The sequence below is a fragment of the Rhinoraja longicauda genome, chromosome 9 (assembly GCF_053455715.1).
Source record: "Rhinoraja longicauda isolate Sanriku21f chromosome 9, sRhiLon1.1, whole genome shotgun sequence".
In the NCBI taxonomy this organism is placed as follows: Eukaryota; Metazoa; Chordata; class Chondrichthyes; order Rajiformes; family Arhynchobatidae; genus Rhinoraja; species Rhinoraja longicauda.
The window spans coordinates 18,099,407-18,117,636 of record NC_135961.1 but is presented as its reverse complement, the minus strand read 5'-3'; the positions used below and the strand labels follow the sequence as shown (position 1 = coordinate 18,117,636).

The 18,230-nt window shown below is 41.4% G+C and overlaps 1 protein-coding gene across 2 annotated transcripts in view; it reads right to left on the bottom strand.

Moving 5' to 3' along the window:
- LOC144596918 (N-lysine methyltransferase SMYD2-like) overlaps positions 1–18,230 on the bottom strand; it is a 46,448-nt gene that overhangs the window by 22,717 nt on the left and 5,501 nt on the right. For both annotated transcript variants that reach the window (XM_078405800.1, XM_078405799.1), the window contains exons 2-4: positions 11,865–11,928; positions 11,072–11,182; positions 4,514–4,574 (exon numbers count right to left, since the gene is read on the bottom strand). In XM_078405800.1, the coding sequence (XP_078261926.1) occupies positions 4,514–4,574; positions 11,072–11,182; positions 11,865–11,928 (236 nt within the window). The remainder of the gene's footprint in view (positions 1–4,513; positions 4,575–11,071; positions 11,183–11,864; positions 11,929–18,230) is intronic.

Genomic DNA, 18,230 nt, shown 5'->3' with positions numbered 1-18,230 from the left:
CAGGGCCAGATGGTATTCCAGGGCGGGCCCTCAGAGCGTGTGCTGATCAACTGGCAGAGGTGTTCACCAATATCTTCACCCTCTCTCTGAGTCAGTCTGTGGTTCCCACCTCCTTCAAAGCATCCATCATCGTTCCTGTTCCAAAGAAACCAGTAACCTCCTGTTTAAACGACTACCGTCCTGTCGCACTGACATCAGTCATCATGAAGTGCTTCGAGCGACTAGTCAAAACTCACATCTGCTCCTCTCTCCCTGACACCTTGGACCCGCTTCAGTTTGCATATAGATCAAACAGGGCCACGGGGGATGCCATCGCCATGGCAATACATACTGCACTCACCCACCTGGACAAAGGAAATATATATGTGAGAATGCTCTTTATTGACTGCAGCTCGGCATTCAACACTATTATTCCCTCAAAACTCGTCCCCAAGCTCCTTGATCTTGGACTGGAGACCTCCATCTGCGGATGGATATTCGATTTCCTGACGGGCAGGCCCCAGGTAGTGAGAATTGGCAGCCACACCTCTTCCTCACTGATCCTCAACACAGGCACACCACAGGGCTGTGTGCTCAGTCCTCTCCTGTACTCCCCGTTCACGCACAATTGTACTGCTAAGCACAGCTCAAACAGCATCCTAAAGTTTGCTGAAGACACGACCATCTTGGGCCTCATCACAGACAACAATGAGACGGCCTACAGAGAGGAGGTAAAGGCACTAAACAGCTGGTGCCAGGAAAATAACCTCTCTCTCAATGTCAGCAAAACTAAAGAGATGATCATGGACTACAGGAGACAGCGGGGGAGTGGACACCTCCCCATCCACATCGGTGATGCTGAGGTTGAAAGGGTCAGCAGCTTTAAGTTCCTCTGTGTGCATATCACTGAGGACCTTTCCTGGACACTGCACATGGACACAATAACAAAGAAGGCCCACCAGCGGCTCTTTTTCCTGAGAAGACTGAGGAAGTTTGGCATGAACGCCAGCATCCTCACAAACTTCTACAGATGCACCATCGAGAGCCTGCTGACGGGCTGCATTACAGTCTGGTACGGGAACTGTTCGGCCCACAGCCACAAATCACTACAGAGTGGTGAAGACGGCACAGCACATCACTGGCAACGGTCTCCCGGCCATTCAGGACATTTTCTACCGGCGGTGCCTGCGGAAGGCACGCAGCATCATCAAGGACCACAGCCACCCAGCACGCAGGCTGTTCTTCTTGTTACCGTCAGGCAGACGATACAGGAGTATGGCTGCGCGTACCACCAGACTTAAGAACAGTTTCTACCATCTGGCAATCAAGCTTCTGAACTCATAAACACATTTCAAATCATATATGTTGATTATTTTTAATATTGTCTTTAACTATTTTTAATATTGTCTTTTTACCTTACTAATGTCATTTTTATCTTATTTATCCTTGGAATATTACTGCTGAGGTGACCCGTTGTCTTGTCAAATACGTTTAATTGTACAGTTGACCCTGTGCCAACCTACATATTACAAATAAAAATGTATTATTATAATTTATTATTATTATTATGAATGTGTGTTTGTGTGCGAGAGGCAAGATAGAGAATCCATTCTGATTCATGGATCAGAAGCAACTTTGATTTAAAGCAAAGCTCTATTTCTCTCATCATCTTATCTTTCACATGATGTACATAAACCATAAAGGCGATTTGACCTTTATGGTTTATGTGTTTATGATATATATATATATATATATATATATATATATATATATATATATATATATATGTGTTTATGGTGTATATATATATATATATCCTAATATTGTGAATAAAGTAACTATGAACACATGTCAAGATATTTTTTTCATTCTTTTCATTCTGTATTAGTGTAATAAAATGTAATGCATTTACCTACACTAATACAATGCTAGCTTTAGACATGAATAATGTACATTGATACCATAGTTTAGTTTTGAATTTAACATATAATTGAGGGGGTCGGTGCAATATAGTGCTAACCCTCACTTTTGTGAAAAATGAGTTACATGCATTAACACAATCCTTACCCACTACCCTACAACCTGCAAACATTTCATATTTAAATTCAACCGATAAGTTGATCAAATAACATAGGCATCTTCTTGTTTTTTTATGTGATTTATGGATTTTTCAAATGTGAATATCTCATAACGACACATTTGTGGGTTAGCAGTATATTGCACCAACCCCCTCAATTTTGAATCATTCAAAAATGAATTTCACAAACAAGGATAACACTTTATATTTCTGTCATTCACGGTAAGATTGACATCATTTTGTGTGCGAGACATACAGGGTTGCACTGTTTCGCATATCAGCTAACCAATGAAAAGATCAGGTCCTGATTTATACCAGCTCTTCACCTTCCCTGCCTTGTCTGAAGAAGGGTCCCAACCTGAAACATCGCCCATCCTTTTTCTCCAGAGATGCTGCCTGACCCGGTGATTTACTCCACCACTGTGTCTATTTGAATTGGATTCATGCTTCTGTACCACATCAGGCAGCATTGGTCATTTTAGTGGCTGTCAAGGGTTTTTAACTAATCAATTCACCAATTCAAATTTTCTTGCCTCTAAGTATAAAGTTAATTGTCTTTTCAATTATATTGTGGATATGGTAGAGTTCTATTGTTTGCAAATGCCTAATCTCTGCTTCCATGACTTTTAAAAATAAAACAAAAAGAAATACAGCTCGTGGGGGTGAAATTAAAATTAACAGAGAAAGCAAAGAAGAACAGTTCATTAAATATAAGAAAATAACTGCAGATGCTGGTACAAATCGATTTATTCACAAAATGCTGGAGTAACTCAGCAGGTCAGGCAGCATCTCGAGAGAAAACTCATCAGTCTGAAGAAGGGTCTCGACCCGAAATGTCACCCATTCCTTCTCTCTCTCGAGATGCTGCCTGACCTGCTGAGTTACTCCAGCATTTTGTGAATAAATCAGTTCATTAAATATGATCAATTGGCCTGATACAAAGTGGATCTCTAGTGCAAATATTCAAACAGTAACATCCAAAGTTTAAAGATCACGAAGCAGCAATTCTTCAAGAAATAGTTAGAAATGTCAACTGTCAACTTATCCAAGTTGAGCAAAAATAATTGTTTGCAAACATTTTATATATGAAGAAATCACAGAGTTGTGAACACTGCCCAGTCTAGCACACAGAATCTGCTTCCTACGATGGCACTGAAATTTACCCATGACCTACTACGGTTTTTAGGGTCGAGTGGTCTATCTTGCTCCGCTTTTTTCGTTGGTCTTAACTAATGTGACTAGTGGCTTGATAACAGGCTACCTGATGCTGCCTGAAATAATCTAGTCCCCAAAAAAAGTGCCGACCTTGACTGCATACACTACAGGTTGTCCTAGTGGTGCATTGTATGCAGTGATTGATGGATTTCCCTAGCGGCTTTCCAGTGAAAGAAAGCCCAGCACAATAACAGTCAATAACGTTCATGCAAGATCTCCAGGGCCTATGTGCACTCATGTGTGGCTCAGGAAGTACTCAAAAGAGGCATCTGTTACCCATATGGAGGTTAAATGCTAACTGTTTCAATATCCTTATCTTCACAGGGAGAATTTGACAAACTCACATTAACAATGCAATCGAGTATTTAGAGCAGAGTGGAGTAAAAACCCCCAACTTAGATTAGTTTAGAGATCAGGTCCTTCAGCCAACCAGTGACCCTTGTACACTAACACTATCCTACAAACTAGGAACAATTTTTTTTTTGTTGCCAAAGTCAATTAAACTACAAACCTGTACGTCTTTGGAATGTGGGAGGAAACCAGAGCCCTCCAAGAAAACCCACACAGTCACAGGGAGAACGTACAAACTCTGCACAGACCGCGCCCGTAGTCAGGATCGAACTCAGGTCTCTGGTGCTGTAAGCCAGCAACTCTACCGCTGCGTCACCCCATAAATCGCCTAGCAGAAATCAATATTTAATGGAAGTGAGAGGGAGCTATAAGCAAAGTAACACCAATAATCAGTAGGTCTCAAAGTGACCTCTTCAATACCTCCCTGGAGCCACCCAGTTGGAACTGAAGGTGGGGAAAAATGTACAGTCCAGTGCAGCCATGTGGCTCCACACTAAAGTGCACTGACGTCCCACCAGGCGTAAAAGGAGATGTTTGAGCAGTAATTTTAGAATAGAGTTATTGGAACAGATTTGAGATAACAGACTCCATAAATCAACTCAAATGGTAGAGCGATTCAGAGAAAAAAAAAATCATAGATGAAGCGAACATTCAACAACAACAAATGTTTATCTAATCATCAAGATCAGATTCAGGCTTCAGACAAGATGTGCACAAGAACAAATCAACTACTTTGACATATGCAGAGTCTAAGTGCAAGTATTAATTAATTAATTATTTCACAATGAATGGAATATCAGAGGCAAACATTTATTTGGAAATTTTAAACTAAAATGCTGCAGAATATAGTGCAACAACTGACTTAGACCCAATAAATGCATAAATACTCACGCGATTCAAACTCATCAACAGTTAGTAATTCCTCCGAAGGAGTTTTCTCTGGGTGCATTTTCTATAATTCCAAGGAAATGCAAATTAGAACTTCGGCTGTTACTAACATGAATTCAATACAGCGATAAGAGCCAAGCAACAAAATATCAAGTTGCTATCATCAATAACTTCCAAATTGAATTGAGTCAAGAATGTTTAATTGTCATATGTACTGAAAATGAAACAATGGAATTCTTATTTGCAACAGCGTAACAGATCTATAAACACAGTACACACATAGAAAACAAACAAAATGTTCAATAAATTTTTAAAAATCTTAGTGCAAAGCTAAAGTCCGCAGCCTCTGTGCAACCAAGGCAGTTCGAAGCTTAGTTGGTGTTTATTGTGCACAAATGCCTGCTGGATTTTGGGAAGAAGCTGCTCCTGAACAGTTTTCAGATTCCTACACCTTCTTCCAAATGGCAAGAGAGAGATGAGAACATGACCAGGCAGGTGTGGGTCTTTGATGATGCTGGCTGCCGTTTTTGAGGCAGTGCCTCCCATATATCCCTTCGATGGTGGGGAGGTCAGTGACTGTGATGGATTGAGCAGCATCTACCACTTATTGTAATCTCCTTTGTTCCTGGGCATTACAAGTTGCCAAACCAACCCAATATGCTCTCTACCGTACACCAATGAAAGTTCAAAGGGCATTGATCAACATACCAAAATCTTCCAGTAGAGGCATTGATAGGCTTGGTTTATGATTGTATCAAAGTGCTGGGCACAAGACAGATCTTCAGAGGTATACATGATCAGGAACTTGAAGTTGTTGACTCTCTCCATCACAAACCTGTCGATGAACACAGGTTTCTAGATTCTTAGCCTTCCTCTTCTAAAGTCAACAATCAGCTCCTGGGTTTTATCGACATTGGAAATCAAATTTGGTGCTTTGGCACAAATCAGATGATTGTCCTCCCTCCTATAATCTGGCTCAGCATTGTCCAACAACAGTGGCATCATCGGTGAATTTGAAGAAGGAGCTGGAACCATGTCCGGCTACACAGCCATGGGTATAGAGCAAATAGAGTAGTGGGCTGAGCACACAGCCTCCAGGTGTCTCCCTGTGCTGATGGTATCAAGGAGGAAGTGTTGATGCCAATTTGTATCGATTGTTGTTGGTTGATGAGAAAGTCGAGGATCCACAGTCGAGGATCCACAGTCGGGGATGCACAGAGACCCAGTAACCAGAGTTTGAGAACAAGTGTGAGAGGAATGAATGGTGTTGTACGTCAAACTGTGGACAAATATACGACCACCTGCCTGCCATATGTGTTCTTATTGTCCAAGTGGTCCAGTACAAAGTGGAGAGCCAGCAAGATGGCATCCCCCACTGATCTACAATGGGGTCAGGTTCTTGCAATGTAGGAGTTGTTGTGCCATAACCAACCTTTCATAAGCACTTCATCACCATGGATGTTAATGTCACCAGTCGATAACCACTGAGACGTCACCTTACTCTCCATGGGCACTGATATTAATGGTGCCCTTTTAAAACAGGTCAGTAATAATAGAGGTTGAAGTTGCCTGCAAAAGCTCCAGCCAGTTGGTCCGCACAGGTTTTGAGAACGCAACCAGGTACACCATCAGGTCCACATGCTTTCCAAGGGTTCACCATCACGAAGGATCGTCTGACATCAGCCTCGGTGACTGGGATTGCAATGCCGTAGGGTGCTAAGGGAGCTCGAGAAGACAGTATTCGTCCTTTTGAAGTACGCATAGATTGCATTGAGTTTGTCCAGGGATGATGCCTCGCTTTGGCTGCCACCTGGATTTGCCTTCTGGGAAGTGATGGCGTACTAGCCCTGCCACAGCTGCCGAACATTACACATCCTATAGAAGAGAAAGTCTGAGCCTGGAGCTAAAGGGGATATTGCTACATTGCAATATTCCCAATTTCTTGCATTAGAAGGTTATCACACATTGGCAGATGTGTGCACGGAAAACAGGCTCTAGCAAGTTCAAGCAAGCATGTAAACAAAATAACCCAGAAATATAAAAGTTAAAATTAAACAGCAAATAAACTAATAGTATTTTTAAATATTCTTTCTTGGTTGTTAATTAAAAAGACACATGGCGGGGCACCTCAGACCTGTGAAATTCTGCAGCATGTAGAAACTACAAGGCAATCCTGCAGAAACAAGAGAGTGCATATGCTGGAATCTTGAGCACAAAAAAAAACTTTCTTGGCTGCTAAACAAAAAGTAAAAGTTGCAGTGGTCCAGCCCCTAACTTGCTAAGTATCTGTAGATGCAAGGATGGTTCAATGGAATGGAAAATTGCAGATGTTACACCTTGTTCAAACTAAAAAGAATTTAGAGATAAACCCAATAACTAGAGAACTTTCTGTGTCACCTCAAAACAGTTTGAGAAACTAGTTCAGGGACAGAATTAGCAGTCAATAGGACAGGTCCAGATTCATTAGAAGAAAAGATCATGAATTTGGTCAAGGCAGACGTTTTTTACGAAGCAACTGAGAGGTAATGAAGATAATGCAGCTGATGTGATATGTATGGATTTGGAAAGGCATTTGATAAATTGCTTCATGATTCACGTCAAGATGGAAGGATACAAAAACAAAAGCAGCTGAAACAGCAGAGACGGGACGTTTTTTTTGTAACGAGAAACAACAGGGTTAGGATTTTTTGGATTCAAGGAGTGTTCAGTGATGTTCCCAAGGGTAATAGCCAGGATCACTACATTTTTTTTACCATTTTAAACATCTGGACTCTGAACATGTTCAAAAGACAACTTGTTAAAACACACAATGAACAACTTGCATGCAGCTAATCAATTGTCATGAAATTCATCACAAAGAAAGGCTGGGATTAATCTAAAATACAACACATTTTAGATTCAACACAGCTCATTCACCATCCACAGCAAAACCATACAATTGGAATCATTCAAGCTACAAAAAACAAATTTGTGCCTCCAAATATATATATATATGTGGGAGATCACATGGATAAATAATTACCAAGCACAGAGTTAACCAAAATTGGTTCCATTCTGCACCTGAGCTGGAATGGAACCAATGTCCTAGGGGGAGTGTTTGCTAGTGCTGTCGGGGAGGATTTAAACTAATGTGGCAGGGGGATGGGAGCAGGAGCAGAGAGACAGAGGGGTGTAAAATGAGGGTAGAAACAACAGGTAGCAAGGTGAAAAGTAAAAGTGGCAGGCAGACAAATCCAGGGCAAAAATCAAAAAGGACCACTTTTCAACATAATTGTATAAGGGGTAAGAGAGTTGTAAAAACAAGCCTGAAGGCTTTGTGTCTCAATGCAAGGAGTATACGTAATAAGGTGGATGAATTAAATGTGGAGATAGTTATTAATGATTATGATATAGTTGGGATTACGGAGACATGGCTCCAGGGTGACCAAGGCTGGGAGCTCAACATCCAGGGATATTCTATATTCAGGCGGAATAGACAGAAAGGAAAAGGAGGTGGGGTAGCGTTACTGGTTAGAGAGGAGATTAAAGCAGTGGAAAGGAAGGACATTAGCTTGGAGGAAGTGGAATCGATATGGGTAGAGCTACGAAACACTAAGGGGCAGAAAACGCTAGTGGGAGTTGTGTACAGGCCACCTAACAGCAGTAGTGAGGTTGGGGATGGCATCAAGCAGGAAATTAGAAATGCGTGCACTAAAGGTGCAGCAGTTATAATGGGTGACTTCAATCTACATATAGATTGGGTGAACCAAACTGGCAGGGGTGCTGAGGAAGAGGATTTCTTGGAATGTTTGAGAGATGGTTTTCTAAACCAACATGTCGAGGAACCAACGAGAGAACAGGCCATTCTAGACTGGGTATTGAGTAATGAGGAAGGGTTAGTTAGCAGTCTTGTTGTGCGAGGCCCCTTGGGCAAGAGTGATCATAATATGGTATAGTTCTTCATTAGGATGGAGAGTGACAAAGTCAATACAGAAACAAGTGTTCTGAACTTAAAGAAAGGTAACTTTGAGGGTATGAGGCGTGAATTGTCCAAGATAGACTGGCGAATGATGCTGAAAGGGTTGACGGTGGACATGCAATGGAAGGCATTTAAAGGTCGCATGGATGAACTACAACAAGTGTTTATCCCAGTTTGGCAAAAGAACAAACCAGGAAAGGTAGTGCATCCGTGGCTAACAAGGGAAATCAAGGATAGTATTAAAACAAAAGATGAAGCATACAGATTAGCCAGAAAAAGTAGCATACCAGAGGACTGGGAGAAATTCAGAGTCCAGCAGAGGAGGACAAAGGGCTTAATTAGGAAAGGGAAAATAGATTATGAGGGAAAACTGGCAAGGAACATAAAAACTGACTGCAAAAGCTTTTATAGATATGTCAAGAGAAAAAGATTAGTTAAGACAAATGTAGGTCCCTTGCAGTCGGAAACAGGTGAATTGATCATAGGAAACAAGGAGATGGCAGACCAATTGAACAAATACTTTGGTTCTGTCTTCACTAAGGAAGACATAAACCGTCTGCCGGAAATAGCGGGGGACCGGGGGTCTAATGAGATGGAGGAACTGAGGGAAATCCAGGTTAGTCGGGAAGTGGTGTTAGGTAAATTAAATGGATTAAAGGCAGATAAATCCCCAGGGTCAGATAGGCTGCATCCCAGAGTGCTTAAGGAAGTAGCCTCAGAAATAGTGGATGCATTAGTGATAATTTTTCAAAACTCTTTAGATTCTGGAGTAGTTCCTGAGGACTGGAGGGTAGCTAATGTAACCCCACTTTTTAAAAAGGGAGGGAGAGCGAAAACGGGGAATTATAGACCAGTTAGCCTAACATCGGTAGTTGGGGAAAATGCTAGAGTCAGTTATTAAAGATGTGATAGCATCACATTTGGAAAGTGGTAAAATCATCGGACAAAGTCAGCATGGATTTACCAAAGGCAAATCATGTCTGACGAATCTTATAGAATTTTTCGAGGATGTAACTAGTAGAGTGGATAAGGGAGAACCAGTCGATGTGTTATATCTGGACTTTCAGAAGGCCTTCGACAAGGTCCCACATAGGAGATTGGTGTACAAACTTAAAGCACACGGTATTGAGGGTTCAGTGTTGAGGTGGATAGAAAATTGGTTGGCGGACAGGAAGCAAAGAGTAGGAATAAACGGGTCCTTTTCGGAATGGCAGGCAGTGACTAGTGGGGTACCGCAAGGCTCAGTGCTGGGACCCCAGTTATTTACAGTGTATATTAATGATTTGGACGAGGGAATTGAATGCAACATCTCTAAGTTTGCGGATGACACGAAGCTGGGTGGCAGTGTTAGCTGCGAGGAGGATGCTAGGAGGCTGCAGAGTGACTTGGATAGATTAGGCGAGTGGGCAAATGCATGGCAGATGCAATATAATGTGGATAAATGTGAGGTTATCCACTTTGGCGGCAAGAACAGGAAAGCAGAGTATTACCTGAATGGTGACTGATTGGGAGAAGGGGAGATGCAACGTGACCTGGGTGTCATGGTGCACCAGTCATTGAAAGCAAGCATGCAGGTGCAGCAGGCAGTGAAGAAAGCGAATGGTATGTTGGCATTCATAGCAAGAGGATTTGAGTTTAGGAGCAGGGAGGTTCTGCTGCAGTTGTACAGGGCCTTGGTGAGGCCGCACCTGGAGTATTGTGTGCAGTTTTGGTCTCCTAACCTGAGGAAAGACGTTCTTGCCTTAGAGGGAGTACAGAGAAGGTTCACCAGATTGATCCCTGGGATGGCGGGACTTTCATATGAGGAAAGACTGGATAGACTGGGCTTGTACTCGCTGGAATTTAGAAGACTGAGGGGGAATCTTATAGAAACATATAAAATTCTTAAGGGGTTGGAGAGGCTAGATGTGGGAAGATTGTTCCCGATGTTGGGGGAGTCCAGAACCAGGGGTCACAGCTTAAGGATAAGGGGGAAGTCTTTTAGGATCGAGATGAGAAAACATTTCTTCACACAGAGAGTGGTGAGTCTGTGGAATTCTCTGCCACAGAAGGTAGTTGAGGCCAGTTCATTGGCTATATTTAAGAGGGAGTTAGATGTGGCCCTTTTTGCTAAAGGGATCAGGGGGTATGGAGAGAAGGCAGGTACAGGCTACTGAGCTGGATGATCAGCCATGATCACCTAGTGGGTGTAGGATAGTGTTAATGTACGGGGATCACTGGGCGGCACGGACTTGGAGGGCCGAAAAGGCCTGTTTCCGGCTGTATATATATGATATGATATGATATGATATGATATTGAATGGCGGTGCAGGCTCGAAGGGCCGAATGGCCTACTCCTGCACTTATTTTCTATGTTTCTATGTTTCTAAAATCTCACCATGGTCGTTTGGAATGTATGAATCACCAAAGTTCACTGGATCCATTGATATATTTCTTATATATTTCTTATATATTAGATATATTATTTTTCACACACATATATATATATATATATATATATATATATATATAATTTACAATTTTTTATTTTATTATTATATTTTATTTTAATATAATCAACCATAATCAATCGCACATTTTGTTGGTTCATCCATTCACCTCACCTGTTTAACCAGGATTCTTGCCACCAGCCTGACCGTCTCAGAGGGGTTCCAGTCCTGTCCAAATTTACTCAATGAAGAGCATTCCAGTTTGTGCATTGGCCAGTCAGTCTTCTGCAAGACAACAAGATGCAAAACCTCGTTAATTATACACTCACCATATTAGTACAATTAAAATGAAATGGTTATTATTACAGTGTGTTCAGGATTCACACAAAATGCTGGAGTACAGGCAGCATCTTTGGAGAGAACAAATGGGTGACGTTTCGAGTCAAGAACCTTCTTCAGACCCTTCTCAAGCCGATACATCACCCATTTCTTCTAGCCAGAGATATTGCCTATCCCACGATACTGCCTGTCCCGCTGAGTTACTCCAGCATTTTGTGTCTATCTTCGGTGTAAACCGGCATCTGCTATTCCTTCCTACACAGTTCAGGATTAATTTGAATAGTAACCTTGCAATTTGACAAAATTCAACAGAGCCATTGCAATCTAACAAAACCATTTGCAAATGTTGACTCCTCTCAGACATATCTTTAAAACAAATCTGTTGTATTTATAGGACACAAAGTGCTGGAGTAACTCTGCAGGTCAAGCAGCATTTCTAGAGAACATGGTTAGGTGATGTTTCAGGCCAAGACGAAGAAGGGTCTTGATCCAAAAAGTCACTTATCTATGTTCTCCAGAGATACTGATAGACCGCCTTCTGTTGGTGGATTACAAGCATACTTCCACAACTGCGAAAAGTGACATTTATGTTTTTGCCAACTCTGCAGATCACAGGCTTGGACCTTACCTGGCAGGTCACATTGCAGTAAAACGCTAATTTACACCGCCCACACTTTGCCAAATCCTCTTTCCTGCAAAAACAAAAAGGGAAGATATTAATGGGTAACAAAGTCATCCACTAGGCACAATCATCAACTGCTCAATAATCAATTCCACAGCTCAGTGCACCCATTTTCTGATTTTCCAGATATAATTTACCAGGTGCAGTGCGATATGGTGAATTGCACTACCTTCGGAAAAAAAAAGTTTGGCACAAGAATTTATGCAGAGCCGCCCTATCTTCGTCACTCACGTTTAGAAAAGACATCAGTCCAAAATTAAATGAAAAGGCTTATGCCTCACGTCCTACACATAGCGACATGCAAAGGTTCAACTGCCAAAGTCATAGTTTTTCCCTTTCTTCCCCTAAAAAAATAGAATCATGATTCAGTGGAATCACCAATCAGGTCAGAAGTGCTGCTCTCCAGAGACTAGATCACAGTCTACTAACGATTCCATCCAGTTAAAAAGGGACCTTCAACAGATATTGTCTCAAGTGGACTTCAAATATTTCATGGTCCAATTTGAAAGAAAGTAGGAGAGCATATTAACATAGAGTAGTAGGCTATTCAGCTCCTTAAGCTTGCTCCTCCATTTCATATTCCCACCTACACCAGTAATCTGTCTCACTCTGCTATCAAAAACATAACTCTGCTGTAACAATATTTAAAAACGTTGTATTTACCGAGAAGTTGCACCTTCAACCACTGCTACACAAACAAAGATGCTTGTTGCTCCATCGCCCAACTGCTCTTTGGAAAATCTTACAAGCAGGCAGTACTTCTACTCCCAGCTTAACAAAAAAACTGAAGAGTGAGTATCCGGTATGGAAAGTCCGAGAGTGTTTTGCTTGCCTCATTTTGCTCAAGAAATTACCCAGTTTTTAAGCAAAATTGCTAAATTCCTTATAACATGCCATTTCAAGATACTGCCCGACTCGCTGAATTACTCCGACACTTTGTTTGAGATTGGGTTTGCATGGCAGATACGAGCCTTTTAAAAAAGGGTGTACATTTAGGTACAGCACAAAATGCATATGATGATTGACCATCTATCGAGAAACATTTAACAAAAAACATACTATCAATAAATTGAGTTGCATTTATATTAAATACATACTTTCAGTTTCTGCTTTAACACAGCGTCTTTGTTGGTCAGGTTTCCTTTGTGAGACAATGCTTGCTATAATGTAATTATATGTTAATAATCAAATTGATACTAATACCCTTGCAGTTGCCAAAAGATAACAAAGTTTGGAAAGAAAAATAAGAGAAGGGAACAATTTAGAAAAACAGCATTGCAGTTATCAGTTCACACCCTCTGCAGCATGACCCAATTTCCAACTCACTGCAGGTGCACTGATGCAGTAATCACTAATAACAAAGCACAACTTGCCAAGCTGATTCCATATTAGGTTAAAATAGAAAAGAGGCAGCTGTAAACACACAAATAGAAGTTAGACAAACCAGAATGGGATGACTGGGATCAAAGGTTGGCAGAAAAAAAATAATAGAAATTGATTATTGGGAAGAGAAAATAGCTGAAAACATACCAGATAAAGTTTCATGACCATGAGCATGAGAAAATCTTTATGGTAAATGTTGGGCTCATAATGCCGTAAAGAATCAAACTGAATGTAGAAAGTACAGCGGAGAATAATGAACATACAAATTGGGTGCAAGAATTCGACTGGCAACAGTCGTCTGTTCTAAAACGACCCTTCAAGCCTGTTTTGCAGTCTATAAGATTATGGTTGATCTAACTATAAACTTCTCTATGTCCACGGTATTGTTTTACCACCTTGCTCATTAAGTATTTATCTAGCTCTGCCTACACGAGACTCTGCTTCCACAGCCCTTTATAGAAGATATCCAAAAAGCACCTTAATTTGGTAACCTCGTACTTTTGAAGTGAGAAAAGATTCCCCCACAACATGAAGCGTTCTCTCCCCATCAAGACATATTCTTATACTTCAATTAAATCTTCTCTCAATCTTCTGAACTCCAGCAGACAATCCCAAATCAGACAATCTATCCCATATGACAAACTGTCCTATTCAGATATTAGTTTACTAAACACAATGTGCTGGAATAACAGCAGGTTAGGCACAATTTCTGGAGAACATGGATAAACAACATTTCATGTCGGGGCCCTTCTTCAGATCAAAATCTTCATCTATCCATGTTCTCCAGAGATGCCACCTGACCCGCTGAGTTACTTCAGCACTTTATTTTTTTGCTCAAGATTCCAGCATCTGCAGTTCCATGTGCCTATTTAATTGAGTAAATCTTCTATAAAATCCTTCCAATGCATTAATAATCAATCTTAAATTTGGAGAGCATCACTATACTCAGTTCTTGAGCTATGTCCTCATTAGTGCCCCATATAACCTTCCTACTTTTGTATTTAATTCCCCTAGCAATAAATGCTAACATTGTTACGTTTTTTGCAAATCATGCACAAAGACCCTAGATCGATTCCCCTGCAATATCTCACCATTTAGATGATATGGCCCATTAAAAAAAAGGATAATTTCACATTTACCACATCTGTCACTAACTTAGCTTAGCTTTTTGAATCTCTTTACATCCTCTTCGCAATTACTTTCCTACTTCTGAGTTATCAGCAAAGTTAGCAACCATGCTTTATGCACCTGGATTCAAGGCATTCATACAAAAACATTGCAACTCCCAGCATTAATTCCTATGGTTCATCATCTTGCCAAGAAAAACAGTTCCATTTGAGTTCCCTGTCAATCTTCTATCCACACCAATATGTTAGCTACTACACTATGGCCTGTTATTTTCCACATTAAGTCTGATCAATCTGAAGAAGGGACTCGACCCATTCCTTCTCTCCAGAGATGCTGCCTGCGTTACTCCAGCATTTTGTGTCTATTTTGTTAAGGCACCTCAAAATTATTTCTGGAAATTTTACAGAGTGAGCAACACAAGAATACTCACACATCTTTATTAGAAAAAAACAGTCCAATAGTGAAGAAGGACAAGGCCAATTAGGCTCCAAAATACATGTATGATTTGGGAATAAATGAGTGCTATGCATCTCTCTTCTATAAAGATGACAGCGCTGCCAATGTCAAAGTAAAAGAAAGCTTTTTAAAAAATGCAACAAAAGTTTTTCATTGTACCTCGTGACAATGTGACAATAAACTAGACTACTGGTCCCGGCCTCTGGTCCAGACGGGATCCATCCGACGTTGTGTAACACAGAAAGGAACTACCATCTAGCCACAATCTTCTCATTCTCCTCGGATGTGGAATAGTTCCACAATTTCACAATGGAAACTCAATCTCCTGTTTAGAAATGATCTGCAGTTGTTGGGTTAACCCAATGCAAACAAGTCAAAAATAAATACAAAACTCCCATCTCTGGTATCAAACCCTTTGCTTCTCATTCTTTAGAATTATTCAATTATAATAGGTAATAGACCAAGTGGACCCATTGGGCCCAAACCTCTCCTGCATTGGTGCAGCACCCTCTCCTCCCCCCTTCCCCCCTTCCCCCCCTCCCCCCCTTGTCCTCCTCCCTCCACTGCCACTTTCATTTCACTGCACATCGTGTACTGTGACTTGACTTGCCCTCCCTCCTTCCCCCCATCCTCCCTAGGAGATAGATTTAAACTTTAAAATGTGAATAACTTTTAAAATATAACACCAATTTCAATGAAACTTCTTCCATTAGTACCAAAGGGACGACGGTGAGTAAGGTGGGCCTAAAATTGTCATGCTATCGTGTACCATTTTGGCTACAGTTCAGGAACAAACGAGAGTTTTAATATATAGATTATAAAAGGGGAAGAAGCAGGAGGGAGTTGATACACATTGCAATTTTCAAAAAGGCAAGGTCACGGAATATGTGCATATTAGTTTAGTTTAGAGATACAGCGCAGAAACAGGCCCTCTCTACCCACCGGGTCCGCGCCGACCAGCGATCCCCGCACATTCACACTATCCTATACCCACTAGGAACAATTTTTAAATTTACCAAGCCAATTAACCCACAAACCTGCACGTCTTTGGAGTGTGGGAAGAAACCAAAGATCTCGGAGAAAACCCAAGCGGGTCACGGGGAGAACGTACAAACTCCGTACAGACAGCACCTGTAGTCGGGATGGAACCCAGGTCTCCAACGCTGCAATCCCGTTAAGGCAGCAACTCTACCGCTGTGCCACTCTGTTCATAACAGAGTTGAAAGTGCATTTGTTTACTAACTTCCATGAATACTTCCATGAAGTATTGTTGAAGTTGAAGTATGATATAGACTTTTTAAAAGATGTTTGATAGATTTGTTATCAACATGAAGCTTTTGGAATCGAAAGACTGGGAAAATCAGGTTGGTTCTGGACCCCAAGAAAGGGAATTTGTAGAGTGTCTCCGAGATGGATTCTTAGAGCAGCTTGTACTAGAGCCTACCAGAGAGTAGGCAATTCTGGATTTAGTGTTGTCCAATGAACCAGATTTAATAAGGGAACTCAAGGTAAAGGAACCGCTTAGAGGTAGTGACCATAATATGATTAGTTTTAATCTGCAATTTGAGAGGGAGAAGGTTAAACAAGGAATGTCAGTGTTGCAGTTGAACAAAGGGGACTATGAAGGCATGAGAGAGGAGCTGGCCAAGATCGAATGGAAAAGGATCCTAGCAGGATTAATGGTGGAACACCAATGGCAGGAATTTCTGGGCATAATCCAGAAGATGCAGGATCATTTCATTCCAAAGAGGAAGAAAGATTCTAAGGGCGTAAGGGGCAACCGTGGTTGACAAGGGAAGTTGGAGATGGAATAAAACTCATATAAAAGATGTATAAGATACCAAAGAGTAGCAGGAAGCCAGAGGATTGGGCAACTTTCAAAGGACAACAGAAGATAGCAAAAAGAGCAATACGGGCTGAAAAGATGAGTTACGAAGCAAAGCTGGCCAAGAATATAAAGAAGGATAGTCAAAGCTTCTTTAGGTATATAAAGAGAAAAAGATTAGTAAAGACAAATGTGGGTCCTTTGAAGGCAGAAACGGGTGAAATTGTTATGGGTAACAAGGAAATGGCAGAAGAATTGAACAGGTACTTCGGATCTGTCTTCACTAAGGAAGACACAAACAATCTCCCAGATATAATAGTGGACAGAGGCTCAAGGGAGACAGAGGAACTGAAAGAAATATGCATTAGGCGAGAAATAGTATTGGGTAGACTGATGGGACTGAAGGCTGATAAATCCCCAGGGCCTGATGGTCATCCCAGGGTACTCAAGGAGGTGGCTCAAGAAATCGTGGACGCATTGGTGATCATTTTCCAATGTTCAATAGATTCAGGATTAGTTCCTATAGATTGGAGGGTAGCTAATGTTATCCCACTTTTCAAGAAAGGAGCGAGAGAGAAAACAGGGAATTATAGACCAGTTAGCCTGACATCGGTGGTGGGGAAGATGCTGGAGTCAATTATTAAAGAGGTAATAACGGCGCATTTGGATAGGAGTAAAAAGATTGGTCCAAGGGGATTCAAATTCCCCTTGGATTTATGAAGGGGAAATCCTGCTTGACTAATCTTCCGGAGTTTTTTGAGGATGTGACAAGTAAAATGGATGAAGGAGAGCCAGTGGATGTAGTGTATCTAGACTTTCAAAAGCCTTTGATAAGGTCCCACATGGGAGGTTGGTAAGCAAAATTAGAGCACATGGTATTGGGGGTAGGGTATTGACATGGATAGAGAATTGGTCGGCAGACAGGAAGCAAAGAGTACGAATAAACGGGTCTTTTTCAGAATGGCAGGCAGTGGAGGGTGGAGTGCCGCAAGGCTCGGTGCTGGGGCCCCAACTATTTACCATATATATTACTGATTTGGATGATAGAATTAGAAGTAACACTAGCAAGTTTGCAGATGACACAAAGCTGGGCGGCCGTGTGAACAGCGAAGAGGATGTTAGGAGGTTGCAGGGTGACTTGGACAGGTTGAGTGAGTGGGCAGATGCAGTATAATGTAGATAAATGTGAGGTAAATGTAAATAAATGTAAATAAGGAGGCAGATTATTATCTCAATGGTGTCAGATTAGGTAAAGGGGAAGTGCAAAGAGACCTTGGTGTCCTTGTACACCAGTCACTGAAAGTAAGCGTGCAGGTACAGCAGGCAGTGAAGAAATCTAATGGCATGTTGGCCTTCATAACGAGAGGATTTGAGTACAGGAGCAAAGAAGTCCTTCTGCAGTTGTATAGGGCCCTGGTGAGACCACATCTGGAGTACTGTGTGCAGTTTTGTTCTAATTTGAGGAAGGACGTCCTTGCTATTGAGGCAGTGCAGCGTAGGTTCACGAGGTTAATCCCTGG